Below are 16,734 nucleotides of genomic sequence, written 5' to 3'. Positions count from 1 at the left end.
TCCCTCATGTCTCTCTGGCCCTCTCCAGGCAGTGCTTTGGAGATGGTTTGAATTGGGCCGGCTGCTCCGTCATTGTTCTCCTCGGGCAGCAGCGACGCTTCGACCTCTTTGACTTCTGTTATCATCTGCTGAAGGTGCAGAGGCAGGATGGGAAGGATGAAATCATAAAGAACGTGGTAAGGCCGGGGACAGCCACCTCCCACCCCCTTTTGAAGGGTCAGTAACGCAAAACTACCCTCTCCCTGCTCTTGCACTGGATCGTGCTGTTATTCACAGATGGACCCCAAGGTGCTGAATCCCCAGCAGGGGACCCAGCGTATCTAGTGTTGCCCTGTGTCTTTAAACAATGCCCAGATTGGGCTAGAGCCATCCACTGTGGGATTCCTACCTGGAGTTGCAGCAGAGAGGCCAAGACTTCAATGGGGCATGGGAACTGAACCCTTTTGCTCTTAGAGCAGGGACCTTCAGCTTGGCCATGGGGAGCTGCATACAAATAATAATTAATAATAATGCCCATTAGCCATACTGTAATTGCACTGGCTTTAGCAATAAGTAAGTTGGGGAGGAGGGGGAATGAGGTTAGACTTGGGTTCTTCTGACTACAGCATACTGGCCCTGTCATGCTTTGGCATGACTCATTGGCCTACAGAATGGAGGTGACTCGCTGTCCACTGTGGGGAAACGTAACAGGGGTTGTAACTGCCCCACTGAGGTTTCTTAGCAATGGGCTAGTGGTACTGTTGATGCTTTCCAGCTGAGCAAGAAGGATTGCTTCATCTCTCTTTGCCTGTTCTTTCCCCCCTCCAGCCCCTGAAGAAGATGGCTGACCGCATCAGGAAGTATCAGATTCTGAACAACGAGATTTTCGCCATCCTGAACAAGTACATGAAGTCGGTGGAAACAGACAGCTCCACGGTTGAGCACGTGCGCTGCTTCCAGCCCCCCATCCACCAGTCCCTGGCTACCACTTGCTAAGCATGGATATTAAACCCCTTTGGGATTAGGGAGAAAGAGAGATTGGATCAGAACAAGAACTGGGAAGGGGAAACTTGACCATGTGGCTCTGGCAACAAGAGAGATTGGGTACACCGGACACACACACATCTTCCTTTCTGGCCCTGTTTGAGTGTATGTGCTGTAGCATCCCTGTGGTTGGCTTTATCTGTAGCTTTAAGACTGGGTGTGGGAGGGGGCAGGATGTGCTTTTCTTCCATGCGGTGGGTTGGTTTTTTTGGTTTTGTTTTTCTGTGATACGACCCGTCGAACCCAAAACTCTGAAGCCATATTAGAGTCCTAGGTGTCGGGTTCCAGGCACAAGCGGATTGTTTCAGAGCGCCAGAAGCCATCTCCCACTGCGGGTGCGGTGAGGCATGTGGAACTTCCCCTTGTGATGCATGACTGCGGCAGGAGAGTTTGAAGACGCCCCTTGTTTGGTGAGGCAGAATAGCAGCGCTTCTCACTTGGCAGCCCACAGAGGAAGAAGTCGCCTGACCAGAGAAAGGAAACCAAGTTGATTCAGAGTTTGAGTCTAGCATCACTGTCCATCTGGGATTGGAGATTTCCCCACTCTTTTCACCACGTCTTCTTCCCTTCTAGACTCTCTCTCCGCTGCTTGGTAAGGGGGCTTTGTGATGCATGGGTTTCAGACTAGCCATGAGTGACTGAATGGCTGTCCTCTGCATTTCAGAGAGCTGGGAGACAAGATACCATCCTGGTGATTTCCCACTACATGCCATATCCCCACTACTAATTCAGAAGAGGTGCCCCCTGAAGCTATATCTACCAGGGAGTAAACAGTGAAATCTCCTAATGAATGCTGTGTGCTACATTTACCTGAAAATTCCACTCGCTATATTCCTGGGGTGGGAGGAGGAATCAGTGATCCTGGCAGCCCAGCTTACCTCCAGAATGTACATGTACTTTGGCTTTTAGCCAAGGATCAAACATCCACATTCGACAATGAGCTGGAAGCTACACTTTGTGTCCATTTTTGAGTGACAGTTTTCTTTGTTTCAAATGAGTTCCTCCACTACATATGCCTACAGGGCATGGAGAGTGCCAGTCGGGGTGAACGGAAACCCTATCACACAGAAACAGCAGGATCCTTTAGAGCAGAGGAAATGAAATAAGCATCAGAAAGGAAATGAATACAGTACTCGGAGGGTTCTACAAAGAAAATACAGGATTCTGTTTCCTTCTGATTCTTTAACATTGTCCAGGATCCTGTGAGATTAAAAGAACCTAGTTGAAACATCAAGGAACATTTCAAAACTCATTGTCTTCCCTTCTTCCCCACATCAGCTTCTTTGAAGTGAGATGAAGGGTCTTGTTTGATGTGGCAAAAGCTAAGGGGCCAGATCCGGATCTCATCTACACAGGGGTAAACCTGGAGTAACCCCTTGGACTTCAGTGAAGTCACTCCAGATTTACACAGATAGAGATGAGACCAGAACCTTCTCTCCGGAATTAAGAATTACTGGCCAGGCCACATGCACCTCTCCTAATCCACCCTGACCTCACCACTGAGAAAGTTTTAATTTCTTGATTTTATTTAGGTTAAATCAGACCTTTGCCATTATGTAATACAGCAATGTTGATGCACTGTATCTCAACATAACCCAGACACTCGGTTCAGCTTATTTAGGACAATGCACTGCTCTCACAAATGCTGGGAAGCCAGAGACAGCGAGCAGTTATTCTGTCTGAGGGAACAGAAAGTAGATCAGTTGAAGAGGTGTCCCGTCTGGAACATTCTGTCTGAGACCAGCAGCCATCTCAATCTTGTTGGCTAGAGGTGAATTTCTGATGGGAGATGCCTTTGTTCTCCCGGAGACCTACCTCTGTTTCCCTGGCAAACAGTGAATATCCCCCTCAAGCGCTGCTGGGCATATTGGCCACCTTGAGTTTCCTGAGGCAGCTGTTTAAGCTACAAAAAGAAATCTCTGGTGCATTTTAATCTGAAACTAACATGAAGGCTGAGGGAAATCATCTCAGATCATTGACTCAAATCATCTCAAATCATCAGGCAGGAAAAGACTTGAGTCTGAGAGGGGGGATTTTTTTCCATCCCGTCTGGAGGAAGAACAGCATGTTCAAGGACACAAACATTGAAAGGTTCTGCTTTATATATGATAACTGCTCCTCTACTAAGGATGAAAGGCCTGGTTCCCTGCTCTGTTACATCAGCCTGATGTTACTACACTGAAGTCAGTGGACCTACATACATGTAAAAAATCTGGGTTAGCAGAGTGGGGACATCAGGTATGTTATTTTTGTGTGTGTGAAATGAGATGACAGAAAAGATCCTAAATGGTATTTTTTCTTGGGCTAAAGGGGTTCTCAAACTTCATTGCACCACGACCCCCTTCTGACAACAAAGTCACTGCATGACCCCGGGAATGGCACAGAGCCCAAGCCCCTCCACCTCAGGTGGGGAAGAGGGGACCGAAGCCCGAGGCCTTCCCCCCACCCCGCAGGTGGGGGAAGAGGGGTTGCAGTCCAAGCCTGCAGGCCTCCTAGGTGCGCACGACTGCTGCAGGCCCCGCGTTTTGGGAGGCCCCACAGGCCAGTGCAATTGGCTCCCGCGGGCAGTCCCGGAAGTCACGAATTCATCACTTCCACCCTGGGCTTCGCCTCCCTAGGGGCCCGGAATTTCTGTCGGTGGGCCTGATTGTGGCACAAAACACTACAAGGTTAATATATAAGGGTGAAGTGTAGCACACGGCCTAGCTCCAGCAGCTAGACACAATTGGCTGTATGCGATTAAAGCCTGTCTGCCAGCACTTAGGCTGTGAATGAGTTGTGGTGTATTTCACCACGTGTGAACATCAGCTTGCGAAATGTAATGTTCTTTAGCTGCTGTTTTAGGGGATTAATTCTTGAGGCCTGTAAAGCACAGTTGGATGAGCTGAAAAGGAATGCATGGACCAATATATGTGTCTGTTGTCCATGCATGGGGAATTTGCTTGAACAAAATGACCTCCCCACCCTTCTCAGGACCTGTTGGGGGAGGGGGAGGGGGGGAAGAATAAAAAATTATGAGCAGGAAACCAAAGCCGTATGATTAAAACAGAGTGTATTTCAGCTGTAGGGTTTATGCGGGTGTTTTACACGATTGCTCAAGTAGTGTGGGATGGCAGCCAGGGCTCAGTCATACAACCTTTATTCATGCAACTTGATTTCAGTACCCTTTTCTACCAAAAGGGTGCAAGTCAGTTGTGTAGATCTTAACTCCTGTTCTCAAATCCTCTTTGACTGCATATTTAGTAAAGGTTTCAAGATAGGGCCATTGAATGAACTGGACAACCTTTTCTGTTTTGCTTGTTCTTTTTAATCTAATAATCTTGAGTCTTTAAGATGCAAATTATTAACAGTGAGGGTAACTAACCACTGGAACAGATTACCAAAGGATGTGGTAAATCCTCCAGCACTTGGGATATGTCTACACTGCAGAGTAAGCCCAGGGTTCGAACTCAGATTCAAGCCTAACCCTCCTACCGTCTACACACAAATTGTGCTAACCCAGGGCTTGCATCCTTGCTCTGGGTACCACCAAAAGTATCCTACAATCCCATGGGCTAACTTTCTGTGTCTTCTGGACAGTCAGGTTTCTCCACTCTGCACCACAAACAAAAGGCTGGAGCAGCCACATTTTGAGGAGGGGGGGCACTAGCAAGTCTGGGACATGGATTGTTGGACTCAGGTCCAAATAATGCAGTGTAGATGCTGGCGCCCCAGATTGAGACCCAGGTTCAACAATTCCTACCCAGGGGTAGGAGGGGTGGTGGGGCGGGGGGGTTTACAAATGAATGTAGACTCTCAAGGCCTAATAAACACATGGTCTGCTCACTGAAGTTCTACTAACGCTGGGCTTACATTCCAGTGTAGATATGCCCTCAGAGTCTTTAAATCAAGACTGGATGTATGTGTTCCTTATATGCACACAGAAGTTGTTGGGTTTGATACAGCAATTAGTGGATAAAATGTTGTGGCCTGAGTTATGCAGGAGGTCCAACTAGATTATCATAATGATCCCTTCATGCCTTAAAAATCTATGAAATGCAGTGCACAGCCCCATTCCTTGATGATGATGTACTTGATTTTGAGCAGCCCAGTAGAAAGGGGAAATCAAACCAACTCAAACTCTACTTCAATGGCATTCTTTTCTCCAACACCACTTGTTAGGAGCGGTGAACACTCTTTCCTTTTTCTCCTATATTATTCCAATTCAGTTGGTTTATGTGTTTGTGAACCAGAGCAAAACTTTGTTCTTGAACGTTTAAAAAAAAATGTTTGCAAGAACACTTGTCCAATGTACCATATTTGTACGAAGAGCTACTTGGGGTTTTTTGTACAAGGAATTTAAATTTATTTATGGTGAAGTATATTTCTGCTCGTGATTGAATATGGTGTTAATTCATGAATGCTGTGCAGCCGAAGATGATGTTTTGTATTTTTTTTTGTTGTTCCTGTGTTGGTCAACAGAAGCTTCCATCTCTATTAAAAATGCTTCTGTGACGATAAAGCACCTGGTACCTGGCAATATGTCCCCTAACACAGCAACCACCAATGTGTACAACAAATGTGGGATGCTTTTTGTAATTGGGAAAAATAAAAGTGGGGCTCATTGGAGAAATGGGCAAATCCTAAATTATGTCAAATTATGCCTGCGAAAATGGCAGGCTGTTGAATGTCGCTGAAAATGTTGACTTTTTGTCGAAACCCAAACATTCTTCATGTTTCAGGCTCCTCCTTTTCCAACAATAAGAAAGATGAAAAATTTCAAGGGAAAACAGACACTTTCTGCAAAATAATTTCATTGAGTTGCAAACCCAGTTCGCAGTCACACACACAAAGCTTTGATGGAAGAGCGGACAAGCCCGACTCAACACGGTTTTGAACTATGGTCCAGATTCTCTGCACTAACACAGCTTGCTGTGTCGAAAGGGGCTTCTGCACTCCACCAGGTTCTCGCTGTCACCTTCTCCCAGGGGTTAGTGCCACTTGGATGCACCCTTCATGCTTTGGTTCCCTCTAAGGGCACCGTAGAAGCTGCAATGCAGAGGAAACACACTTGCATCAGTGCATCCTATCTTTACTGGCCTAAAGTGGTCAGGACCTTGGTTTTAAATCTCAGGCACCTCTAGAAGCACAATGCCCGCTTAACACCAGGTGGAGGGACTGCTTCTGTAATGATCAGAGAGGAAAGAGTGCCAGATTTTGGATCATTCCCATTGTAGCCTGCATCGCTTAGAAGTCTCTTCAAGCTCTCCTGTCACAGGACTGACCCTCCCTGGAACCGGTTACGCTGTACGAATGTAGCTCGAGTCAGTACAGCTGAAGAGACAAAGGTAATTTTTAGCACAGGACTGTGGGTGGGGGAAAGGAGGGAAAATCAATTTAACTGAATCAAATTCACAGAACCTAAAAAGATACTCCTGCCTTAAGAGCACACTCTGTCTGTGGCAGGGCTGCCTTAAAAAGACAGCTTCACAAGATTGCTTATGGGAAAGGCCTCTGAAAGTGAATAGGAACAAAACGTATAGGCGTCCATTGAAATAGAATGGGATCCTTTCTTTATGTTGTTTGCAGTGTTTGCGTGGATTTGAAAACATTTGGATGAAATTCTACAGCAGGGACAGAATTCCTTTTTTTCAGTTCTATAGAACTTTTGCATAAGAATAGCTGGGGAATGAGTCTGGCTGACAGACAAAATCAGATTAAAGGAACTACGTAAATGCAAAACATATTATCTCATTACTGTTGTTTCATTATTTGGCTCAAAACTGCCCACATTTGCTCAAAACTAGTGTCCAACATTTCCACACACCCAGGGTGCCTTTCATGTTTGTAACAACCTCTCTTCCCCCCAACAAAACCCAACCATCTGAGTTTCACTTGATTTCAAGTTTTGGAGTAAGTGTTTTGCAGATAAGGGATCTGCAAACAAAATGACCTTTGGAACAGTGTATCACTCTGCCTCTGCACTCTGTCCTTACGGAATCCACTTGATCTGATGCCTGGAAGCCTCTAATGAATGTCCCCATAGTTATCCTCACTAGTCTAGTGGAATCTCCATACCTGAGCTGCAAATTGCCAGGCATTAAGCCTGTCTCTGGATCAATAGCAGATAACAGTGAGTTTCCCCCTCCCTCAGCACTTGATGCCCATGCATATCAATTGCCACTTGTCTTCTCCTGTCATGGATACAAAGGAGAACAGGGAGGCCATAAACATCCCATGGCAGCAAGATGGGACATGTGACTTGCTTCTTCTTGAGGAAAACCCTCTCTTGGCCTTTTGCCTGCAGGAATTCACCTACAATTGCTTCTTGGGGGAAGTGCAAACCTCAGTGAGGGGTGCAAAAGAAAACTCCCCAGAAAATATAGCACATCTTAACACTGCAACCCCCTGGGAAAGCTGCCAGGCTGTCTGGTATTCTACCCACATTACTGGGCTGGTGCAGAGCCAGGAATAGAGCCCAGGGGACCCCAGATGGACAGGCCTCTGCTGTAAAACAGTATTGCCAATGTCACACATTCAAAAATATGAGTCAAGCCCTCCAGAAAGGAGATTTTAAATAAATAAATATGGAGTTCTGTTAATTTACTTTTTGAGCCTTTAGGATATACTTGGGTCACACTTAACCCTTTTTTCCATATCCACGAAGGCTAGAAACTTTTTTTCTGATGAAATAGATTTTTGTGAAATAACATGACCCCAGTCTAAATATTATTCTGTCATGAGAGTGAGCAACACTGGAACCACTAGCTCACCCCCAGACAACGGTTACGTTGAGAACTGCTAAATTAAAGGCCGTTTTTCTACTGAAGTCCAGTTTTTCAAGCTTCCCCCCCCCCCATGTTCTTGAAAGGCAATCATCTGAAAAACAGGCAATTCCCCAAACCCCCATGGCAATCAGCTCATTATCAGTAGGAAAAGGATCTCTCCCACATTTGAAGCAGGAGACTCTCTTCCTTCAGGCTCTCAGATTACACCACACCACAGTAGAATGTTTCCGCCCTGTCCTTCGGAAGCATGTTTCCAAAGCAACTTCGCTTATTAGGCATCCAGTGGCAACAGATTCAGCATGAAGTTTTCATCTTATTTCTAATGGAGGATAATTGATATCCTGAGTTGTTCCATTACGTTCCTAGGCTGGGGTATGTGAGTGGAAGGGGGAGAGGCTGAAAGGAAAGGCTGTTCCATGTTGCTGAGGGTATGAGTCACACTTAAAATGGTCTTATCCTCCCCTCATCTTGCACATGGTTTGTAAACCAGTATTTCAGGTGCAACTACATTGCTAAGAGATGAGCCGAGGATGAGGACTCCCTGGTTTCAGAGAATGGGGGAGGGCTCTGATTTATTTATTTATTTGTTTTAAGAAATCATATGAGATAAATCCCAGCAAATGAGGTAATAAATAGCTGAGAGGTGGGTCCAGTGACTTATGGGAGACAAACTGGAGCAGCCTTTTCCATTCAAAAGTGGGATAGCTAAACAGAGCGATAGAAGAATTCACTGCTTTGCCAGGCTTTCTTGTCACCTGTCTGAACTTGCAAGTGACTAAATGCAGTGGCAAAGGTTATTATAACTCTATAGCCTGATTCCCCGTGGCCTTAATCCTCATATCAGATACTGTACATCTGTGTTGTGTAGAATGAGTCAGATGCGATTATTCTAATTTGTTTGCAATGTACGTGTAGCCATGTCCATCACAGGCTATTAGAGAGACAAGGTGGGTGAAGTAATGTTGTATTTTCTAAATGGACAACTAACCTAATTCTCAATTACTGAGGGACAGTCGCCACTCATTGATATATTTTGCTTTCTACAACCAAATCTCTGTACAACTTTTCACAAGTGATATATCCGAGTGTTCGGAATATCTAAACTGTACTGTTAAATCTATTCACCTAAATTTGGGTTATTGCTGATTACGTACTCTATGTATCATATGACTTTTAAAAACTAACTTTATAGTTGTGGATAATCTAAGCACTATACCCAGATGTACAAAAAGAACAGGAGGACTTGTGGCACCTTAGAGACTAACCAATTTCTTTGAGCATAAGCTTTCGTGAGCTACAGCTCACTTCATCGGATGCATTCAGTGGAAAATACAGTGGGGAGATTTATATACACAGAGAACATGAAACAATGGGTATGTAAATCTCCCCACTGTATTTTCCACTGAATGCATCCGATGAAGTGAGCTGTAGCTCAAGAAAGCTTATGCTCAAATAAATTGGTTAGTCTCTAAGGTGCCACAAGTCCTCCTTTTCTTTTTGCGAATACAGACTAACACGGCTGCTACTCTGAAACCAGATGTACAGACACTCTTTTCCCAACCTTTGTATTATATATCTTTTTTTAACATTAGCTTTAATAAAAAAATTTAAATCTTTTACTGGACCAACTTCTATTGATAAGACAGAGAAGCGTGTCTCTCTCACCAACATAAGTTGGTCCAGTAAAAGATATCATTTCACCCAGCTTGTCACTTTTCTAATCTATAGTCACATTGCACAGGGAGGGGAGAAGCCCACTCCCAGGCTCATGCCAATGGAACATGGAGAGGAGACAAGGAACTTGTGTATATATTTATGATGATGGCAACAAAAAATGAGCTGGGGCTAGGCTATTCAGGCACATCTCAGCCGGAAAAGGTTCCTGTCTGTTTGTGGGTAAGCAATTGTCAGGGGAAGTAGTGAAAAGGCACAAAGCTGTCATATTTCTGTGTTCAGGAGACATGTCATTAAGATACCTGCATGTGTTCCCAACAAATCCCATGCATTTTGGAGTGAAGGTAAGACTGCATCAAACCCTTGCAAGAGGTTATTTCAATGCAAAAAACACACAAGCCATTTATAAGTCAACGTTTGTACAATGTTTTGAAGATGTTTCTTAGTTATTCCATGTAATAATAATACTAGATCAGAATTTCTCACAGAGCTAATTGTGGGTGAAGTTACACAAAATCAAAGGACAAAGTTTCCATGAAACAAAAATGCTGGATTGCACACACATGTGACAGACATTTTTTTCCAGAGAAAATACATCTGGAAAAATCTTCACATTTATACAGTGCCTGAGATTATTGACCCTGTTTTGTCCCTTTCTACAGGTTCCTTCTCTTAGTTTTCTGTTGATGAGCTCTCTGGCCACATAAGGTCAGGTCTGGGACTATAAACCTGGTGAATATGATGCTCCAGTTGTGACTCTGCTTATCTTTAATTTAATTAATGGTTAAATCATTCTAAGTGCAGGAGCCATCTCTCCCTTTCTCAAAGCAATGGCTCATAAAGAACCCAATAGTGCATGTGCTAACATTGCGTGAATGGCAGAATGTTAGGACGGAACATTTATTCAGCCAGCCCCTTTACCAAGACTGACCCCCTTGTCCACACACAGAAGTTTCACTGGTTTAATGTAACTAACTTAGTTTTGAAATTGATTTAAACTGCTGCAAACCTCACTCTGGACACTCGTATTGGTTTAAAACTAGTTAGCCAGGTCAATTTACCGGTGTCAGTTAAACCAACACAAGCTAAATGGATAGGTCAGGCTTAAAATGGCATGTGTCTACACCAAGGTTTGCACCACTTTTTTCACTGAATGGGTTTAAGCAATTCAGTGAAATCAGTGCCACCGACGTGTACAGGCAAGGACTGCAGATCAGGAACATATTTCTGCTTTAATAGCAGCCTGGGGGCATCACCCTGCAGCAGTAAGATGGAGCAGATATTAAACCCTCCCAGCAGGCCCTGCTTAATATTCTCCCTATTTGGGTCAACAACTGCTTGTGAAGGTGCCCTTTGCTAACAAGCATGCATGTTTCAGAGTAACAGCCATGTTAGTCTGTATTCGCAAAAAGAAAAGGAGGACTTGTGGCACCTTAGAGACTAACCAATTTATTTGAGCATGAGCTTTCGTGAGCTACAGCTCACTTCATCGGATGCATATCTCCTGCTGTGTCACATTATCACCAGAATAGGGAGGAAATCTGATGTCTCCCCCTTTTCTACCCTTTTATTTCCTCAGCAACCACAATCTCAAAGACCTTGTACTGCAGTGACCTTCCTTCTGATGGGGAAACAAATCGCTTTGAACCCAGTTGGTAACTTGCAGGTTTGACAAAAATTGCAGGGATCAAACCTCTTAAAAGCAGCTGTTTATGAAGGCGAATTAACTGCACTGTGCCTTCAGTGGTGATGCCGCCATTTACATCACACATGGACAGAATCTCACCGGGCACATAAATCAGGGCAAAACTCCCAGGCGATGAAGTAGCCCCAGGGAAGCAGTGATGGGGTCAGTAAAATGAGGCATCATGATTTCCTTTGCTTCTCTCTTTTTTTTTTTTTAGTAATTCTCTCATCCTAGTTCTATTAGGCAGCTAAATACAACCAGGAACATTTTCTCTCACCTGAGGCTGAGAATTTTATATTCCCTGTAGAAGGGCAATTTATCAAGTGATCCATCACCTGTTGTCCAGTCCCAGCTTCTAGCAGTCAGAGGTTTAGGGCCACCCAGAGCATGGGGTTGCATCCCTGACCATCTTAGCTAATAGCCATTGATGGACCTATCCTCCATGAACTTATCTAGTTCTTTTATGAACCCTGTTATAGTCTTGGCCTTCACAACATCCTCAGGCAATGAGTTCCACTGGTTGACTGTACCTTGTGTGAAGAAGTACTTCCTTATGCTTGTTTTAAACTTGCTGCCTATTAATTACATTGGGTGATCCCTGGTTCTTGTGTTATGCGCAGGAGTAAATAACACTCCTTATTCACTTCCCCCCCCCCACCTGTCATGATTTTTATAGGCCTCCCTCATATCTCCCCTTAGTCATCTCTTTTCTAAGCTGAACAATCCCAGTCTCGTTTTAAATCTCTCCTCATTCGGAAGCTGTTCCACACCCCTATGTCAGGCCTCAGCTCATGATTCTGGGCCAAGTGAGCCTTACACCCCTTGTCTCTGGGCTTCCAGGAGTCCATACCTCTTGTTTCATGCCACCTTCCTTGGTGGGCAGTAGGGAAACCCAGGCCCTCCCTCTACTGCAGGTTCTAGTCCAGGGACTCTAGTTAGCAGCCAAGGTCTGCTCCCTCCTACTCCTTCCACCAGCCCCTTTCTAGGCTCTGCAGAGTCCCTTCCAACTCCAGCGGCAAGCAACACCTCCCCAGAGATCCACTTCCTGCCCTTTTAACAAGGCTCCCTGCAGGGGCTCACCCACTCCTGTGGTTTCTCCATATCTCTCCCCACCTACTGTGCAAATGCCCATCTCAGGAGAGGATCCCAAGGCCTACTCTTCCCCCCAAAGCTTGCTTCTTTCCTTCCAGCCCTCTCCCACTCCTCCAAGCTCCTCCCCTAGCTGGACCTGGGAATAAATTGGTTCTCCACACCCTCCAGGTGCTGCTAACTGAAGCCCTCAGGCTCCTGTTAACCCTTTTGCTGCCAGTGTGGAGTGTACACCCCATCACTTTCCCTGTAGTTCTCCAGCCCTGTCCACACTGGCATCTGAGCTGAGCTAGTTACAACCCTATTAAAAAGGGGTTGCCAAGGACAGTTCTGAATCATTTCCCAACATGTGTGTAGCTAGCACTGGTGTCGTACAGTTTAAATACCTAGTATGTGCAGGGACACTTTTTTTCCCCCAGCTATGCTAGCAGAAATGGTGCCTTGTATTTATTAATTACTATTATTCTTGCAAAATAATAATTTGTATAGCTGTGCTAGGAGCCCCAGTCACAGACCAGGAGCCTGTTGCGCTAGGTGCTGTACAAACACAGAACAAAAAGACAGTCCCCGCCGCAGGGAGCTGCAGCCCCCAGAGCAAGTCCAAAGCACAGTTTCTGAAGAAGTTTGTGACCGTGTTCCATATGGACATAAACTGTGCAGCCACAAAGGTGCTTGAAAATGGTTTCATACAGGATTACAGGACCTAGTGTGAACACAATGACAGGTTTCAGAGTAGCAACCGTGTCATGCATCCGATGAAGTGAGCTCTAGCTCACGAAAGCTTACGCTCAAATAAATTGGTTAGTCTCTAAGGTGCCACAAGTACTCCTTTTCTTTTTGTGAACACAATGTAACATCAAACCTCTCCCTTTTTTATGACTATAGCTGCACCCAGAGACCCCAACTGAGATCAAGGCCCGTTGTACTAGAAACTGGACAACTCAAAGTGAGAGACAGAACCTGCCCCAAAGAACATGCCACCTGAATATACAAGACAGGCCAACAGTGGGAAAAAGGAAGAAAGATTATCCCCATTGTACAGAGAGGGGTGAGTTTAATTTAGTCAGGCAATGCATATAGAGCGTTCATCATATTCAACCATCTCCCTGAATCTCACAGTCAGACATCTGGTATGTACAAGAGTGTGCTGATACCATGGTTGCTAACCTGCATCCACCAGTGAAGTTACCAACTCAGGAGGCAAATCCTGCAGTCATTGCCTGGCCCTTATAAACTCACCCGCACTCACAATGTGCATTTTGCCTGAAGACGGGTTGCGTAACAATGGCAGGATTTAGCCCAAGACTTGCTGAGACCAGAAACCATCCTGTATATTTTTTATGCTAAAAACTGTGGGCACGTGGTTTGGATTGATTGTGTGATAAAGTTAAGAAGCATTTTTATTCAGCTGCTGCAATCTGTCTAAACCAGTGACCTCCTGGTCTGGAGCTACGATGGGAAGCCCTGATAAAAGTCAAATGACCAACAAAAAAATGAGCTTCACATTTGCTGGGGAAACAACATAATGGCCCCGCACTGATAAGGCCATCACGGCTGAATAAAGAAAAACAAGGCAGTTTCTGTTGGTTTTACTTATCTCTACAGACTTCCAGCTTGAGTTGGTTAGTGGACTCACTTGATGAAGGGGCAGGGGCTGTTGTGTCCACAGTGGGTTGCTGTGTACATACAGTCACAATACACAGCCGGTGGTGAGAGGGAGGGAAGGAAGCTGTGTTAGTGCCGGACTACCGGATCTCCAACATTAAAACTGACTCATAATAATTTGTCTCGGACATGAGCAGAAATACCATAATTGATAAATTTATTTCAGCATAAGCTTTCGAGGGCTACAGCCCACTTCATCGGATGCATCGAATGGAACATATAGTAAGAAGATATATATATACATATACAGAGAACATGAAACGGTGGGAGTTGCCATACAAACTGCAAGAGGCTAATTAATTAAGATGAGCTATTATCAGCAGGAGAAAAGAAAAAAAACTTTTGTAGTGATAATCAAGATGGCCCATTTAGACAGTTGACAAGAAATATGTAATTACACATATTGAATCTATTTCTCCACGTTAAGTATCCTCACACCTTCTTGTCAACTATCTAAATGGACCACCTTAATTATCACTACAAAAGGTGCCTAATTCCCTTTGGCCACTTGGTGCAATTGTAAGACCCTCGATGATGATTTGCAATCCCCACCTCTCTATACCTTTAAGTTGGGCATGCAATGGTTAGGCTGCATTAAAAATGTAATATAACTGAGTTGCTCGCTGGACAGTTTTCACTCCGCTTTCCCTTTGAGCTCCTAGAACTGTACTAATGGGATAGCACAAATCAGATGCTTTGGAAAGCTAAGAAGTCCCAGGTATGCTGATGAAGGCTCTGGGCCCTTTGTCAGAGATGTCCAACCCCATGGCCATATTAAAGTGGTTATCAAACAACCTGTTTGTCTGCCACGTGCATTTAGAAAACATTGCTTCTGTTCACTATGGAACACATGAGAAAACAACAGCAGATCCTCCTCCCACTGAAGTCAGTGGCAACATTCAAACTGATGTTAATGGGAGTAGAACTGAGCCCATTACATTCCTTGAGTTGCTTCTTCACCCTTACGTTTGTCTCACATCCTTTCTGGATGGAATATCACAATGCAAGGGAGAGCTTTTAAATGATCGAACTTGTTCTACATATGGTGTAATTTTAATGGGTTTGCTCCTGTCAGAAGTTGCTATGACAGAAACCTGACGTGTCCAAGCCCCTTCCCCTACTTAAATCTTTCTTCTGTATTTTGCTTAGCTCCACTCCTGACAGTACATTGCTGGTAGTTAGTGATTTGTACTCACGCAAAATACGCAAGCAGTCCCATTGAGATTATGTCCCGTTGTTTTTGTCATTATCTGTCATTGTCATTGCTAACTCTGTGCCTGCATGGAAGAGCCTCTCAATCACCATTAGTTCAGTGTCAGAGATTCATGGATTTCAAGGCTGGGCGGGCAGGCACTGGGCTCATTTAGTCTGACCTCCTGCATAACACAGACCATAGATTTCACCCAATGCTCCCTGAATTCACCAATTTGTGGTTGAATTCAAACACATCTGTCTCCCTTCTCTTCCTTCAAACCTCTCTGAAAGCCCCAAAACGCAAAATGCAGTGGCTGGCTACAGTACTAAGTACATAAGAATAATTTCTACCAACATTTAAAACAACACAAGCCCTTCGGGACTATTTCTTTGAATAGGTTAATATCTGCATGCGGAATCTCTTTTAGTAAAAGTAGATATTCTCTGCGGTATGAATGTGCATGCGTTTTATTAGCTTAGTGTTCTGTTAAAAAGCCTCTTATTTGCTTTTAATTTCTGCTCCATGGTACTTGTCTTGCTCTGTAAATACAAGGTCCTGCATGCTACCGTGTAAGCCATTTATTGGGTTGATTTAATATTACGCCCAGTTTGGTCAGACAATATTCAGCTATGCTCCCCTGGAACTCCGCTTGAACCATGCTGGCTAGCTATCCCCTGTGCTAACGAATGACCTATGTGGCCCTCGTATTTAATGGCAGTTAGTGCAAGTTCTCCCTGTTAGCCCCAAGCAGAAACAAGGAGAAAAACAAAGCCCCCAGGAGAAATCCCTGTCTCCTGAAGTATTCCTGGACCTTGCATCTCTTCAGGGCCCATCTCAGAACGGTGAAGGGCTGAGCTATTGAGGGGAACACAGGAATTTCAACCCTGATCGATCGGCTGGTCAGCCATCCCTAGTTTTGCTGTGGTGCCTGTGGGACACTTTTTTTTATTAACCTGGCATCCCGCGTAGCCAAAATACCCCAGAATGCTTCACAGCGAGAGTGAAGTGTGAGCAAAAGTGCAAAGGAAACTCACAAAAAATACCAGGCCACCTTTTCCAGCAGTGTTTGCCTGGGCACGTCAGTGAGTGTGCTCACGCTCACAGTGTATTTTGTGCACACTCAGTGGCAGATGTGCACACACACATGCCAGGTTTGCATGATTACTTGGGAGAGAGGTTTCAGGGGAGCAACCGTGTTAGTCTGTATCTGCAAAAAGAACAGGAGGACTTGTGGCACCTTAGAGACTAACCAATTTATTTGAGCATAAGCTTTCGTGAGCTACAGCTCACTTCATCGGATGCATACTTTTCCACAGTATGCATCCGATGAAGTGAGCTGTAGCTCACGAAAGCTTATGCTCAAATAAATTGGTTCGTCTCTAAGGTGCCACAAGTCCTCCTGTTCTTTTTGGGAGAGCGGGCGCGTTTTCAGAGCATCACTTACATCCACCCACCTGTGTGAGCACGGCACTCGCATGTACACACTCCCGCACGCTCGCTTGAAGCATTTGGACCTAGGAGTTTGTTTGATCCCTTCCCTTTTTTCTGCATGAAGCAGAGACTCACCCCCTCGGCCCTCCTGAGTGCGGGGGACTGGGCCCTAGGTCAGGCAGTGAGCTGAGTCCCTGGGGCTG

The 16,734-nt window shown here is 44.9% G+C and overlaps 1 protein-coding gene across 2 annotated transcripts in view; it reads left to right on the top strand.

The window, feature by feature from the left end:
• CYFIP2 (cytoplasmic FMR1 interacting protein 2) overlaps positions 1-5,317 on the top strand; it is a 76,019-nt gene extending 70,702 nt beyond the window's left edge. For both annotated transcript variants that reach the window (XM_074960220.1, XM_074960219.1), the window contains exons 30-31: positions 29-176; positions 808-5,317. In XM_074960220.1, coding sequence (XP_074816321.1) covers positions 29-176; positions 808-975 — 316 coding nt within the window. In that variant the 3' untranslated portion in view covers positions 976-5,317. The remainder of the gene's footprint in view (positions 1-28; positions 177-807) is intronic.
• Positions 5,318-16,734: the final 11,417 nt, after the last annotated feature.

Source organism: Natator depressus, chromosome 8 (assembly GCF_965152275.1).
Source record: "Natator depressus isolate rNatDep1 chromosome 8, rNatDep2.hap1, whole genome shotgun sequence".
Classification (NCBI taxonomy): Eukaryota; Metazoa; Chordata; order Testudines; family Cheloniidae; genus Natator; species Natator depressus.
The sequence above is the reverse complement of the archived record's forward strand: the minus strand, read 5'-3'. Positions and strand labels throughout refer to the sequence as shown.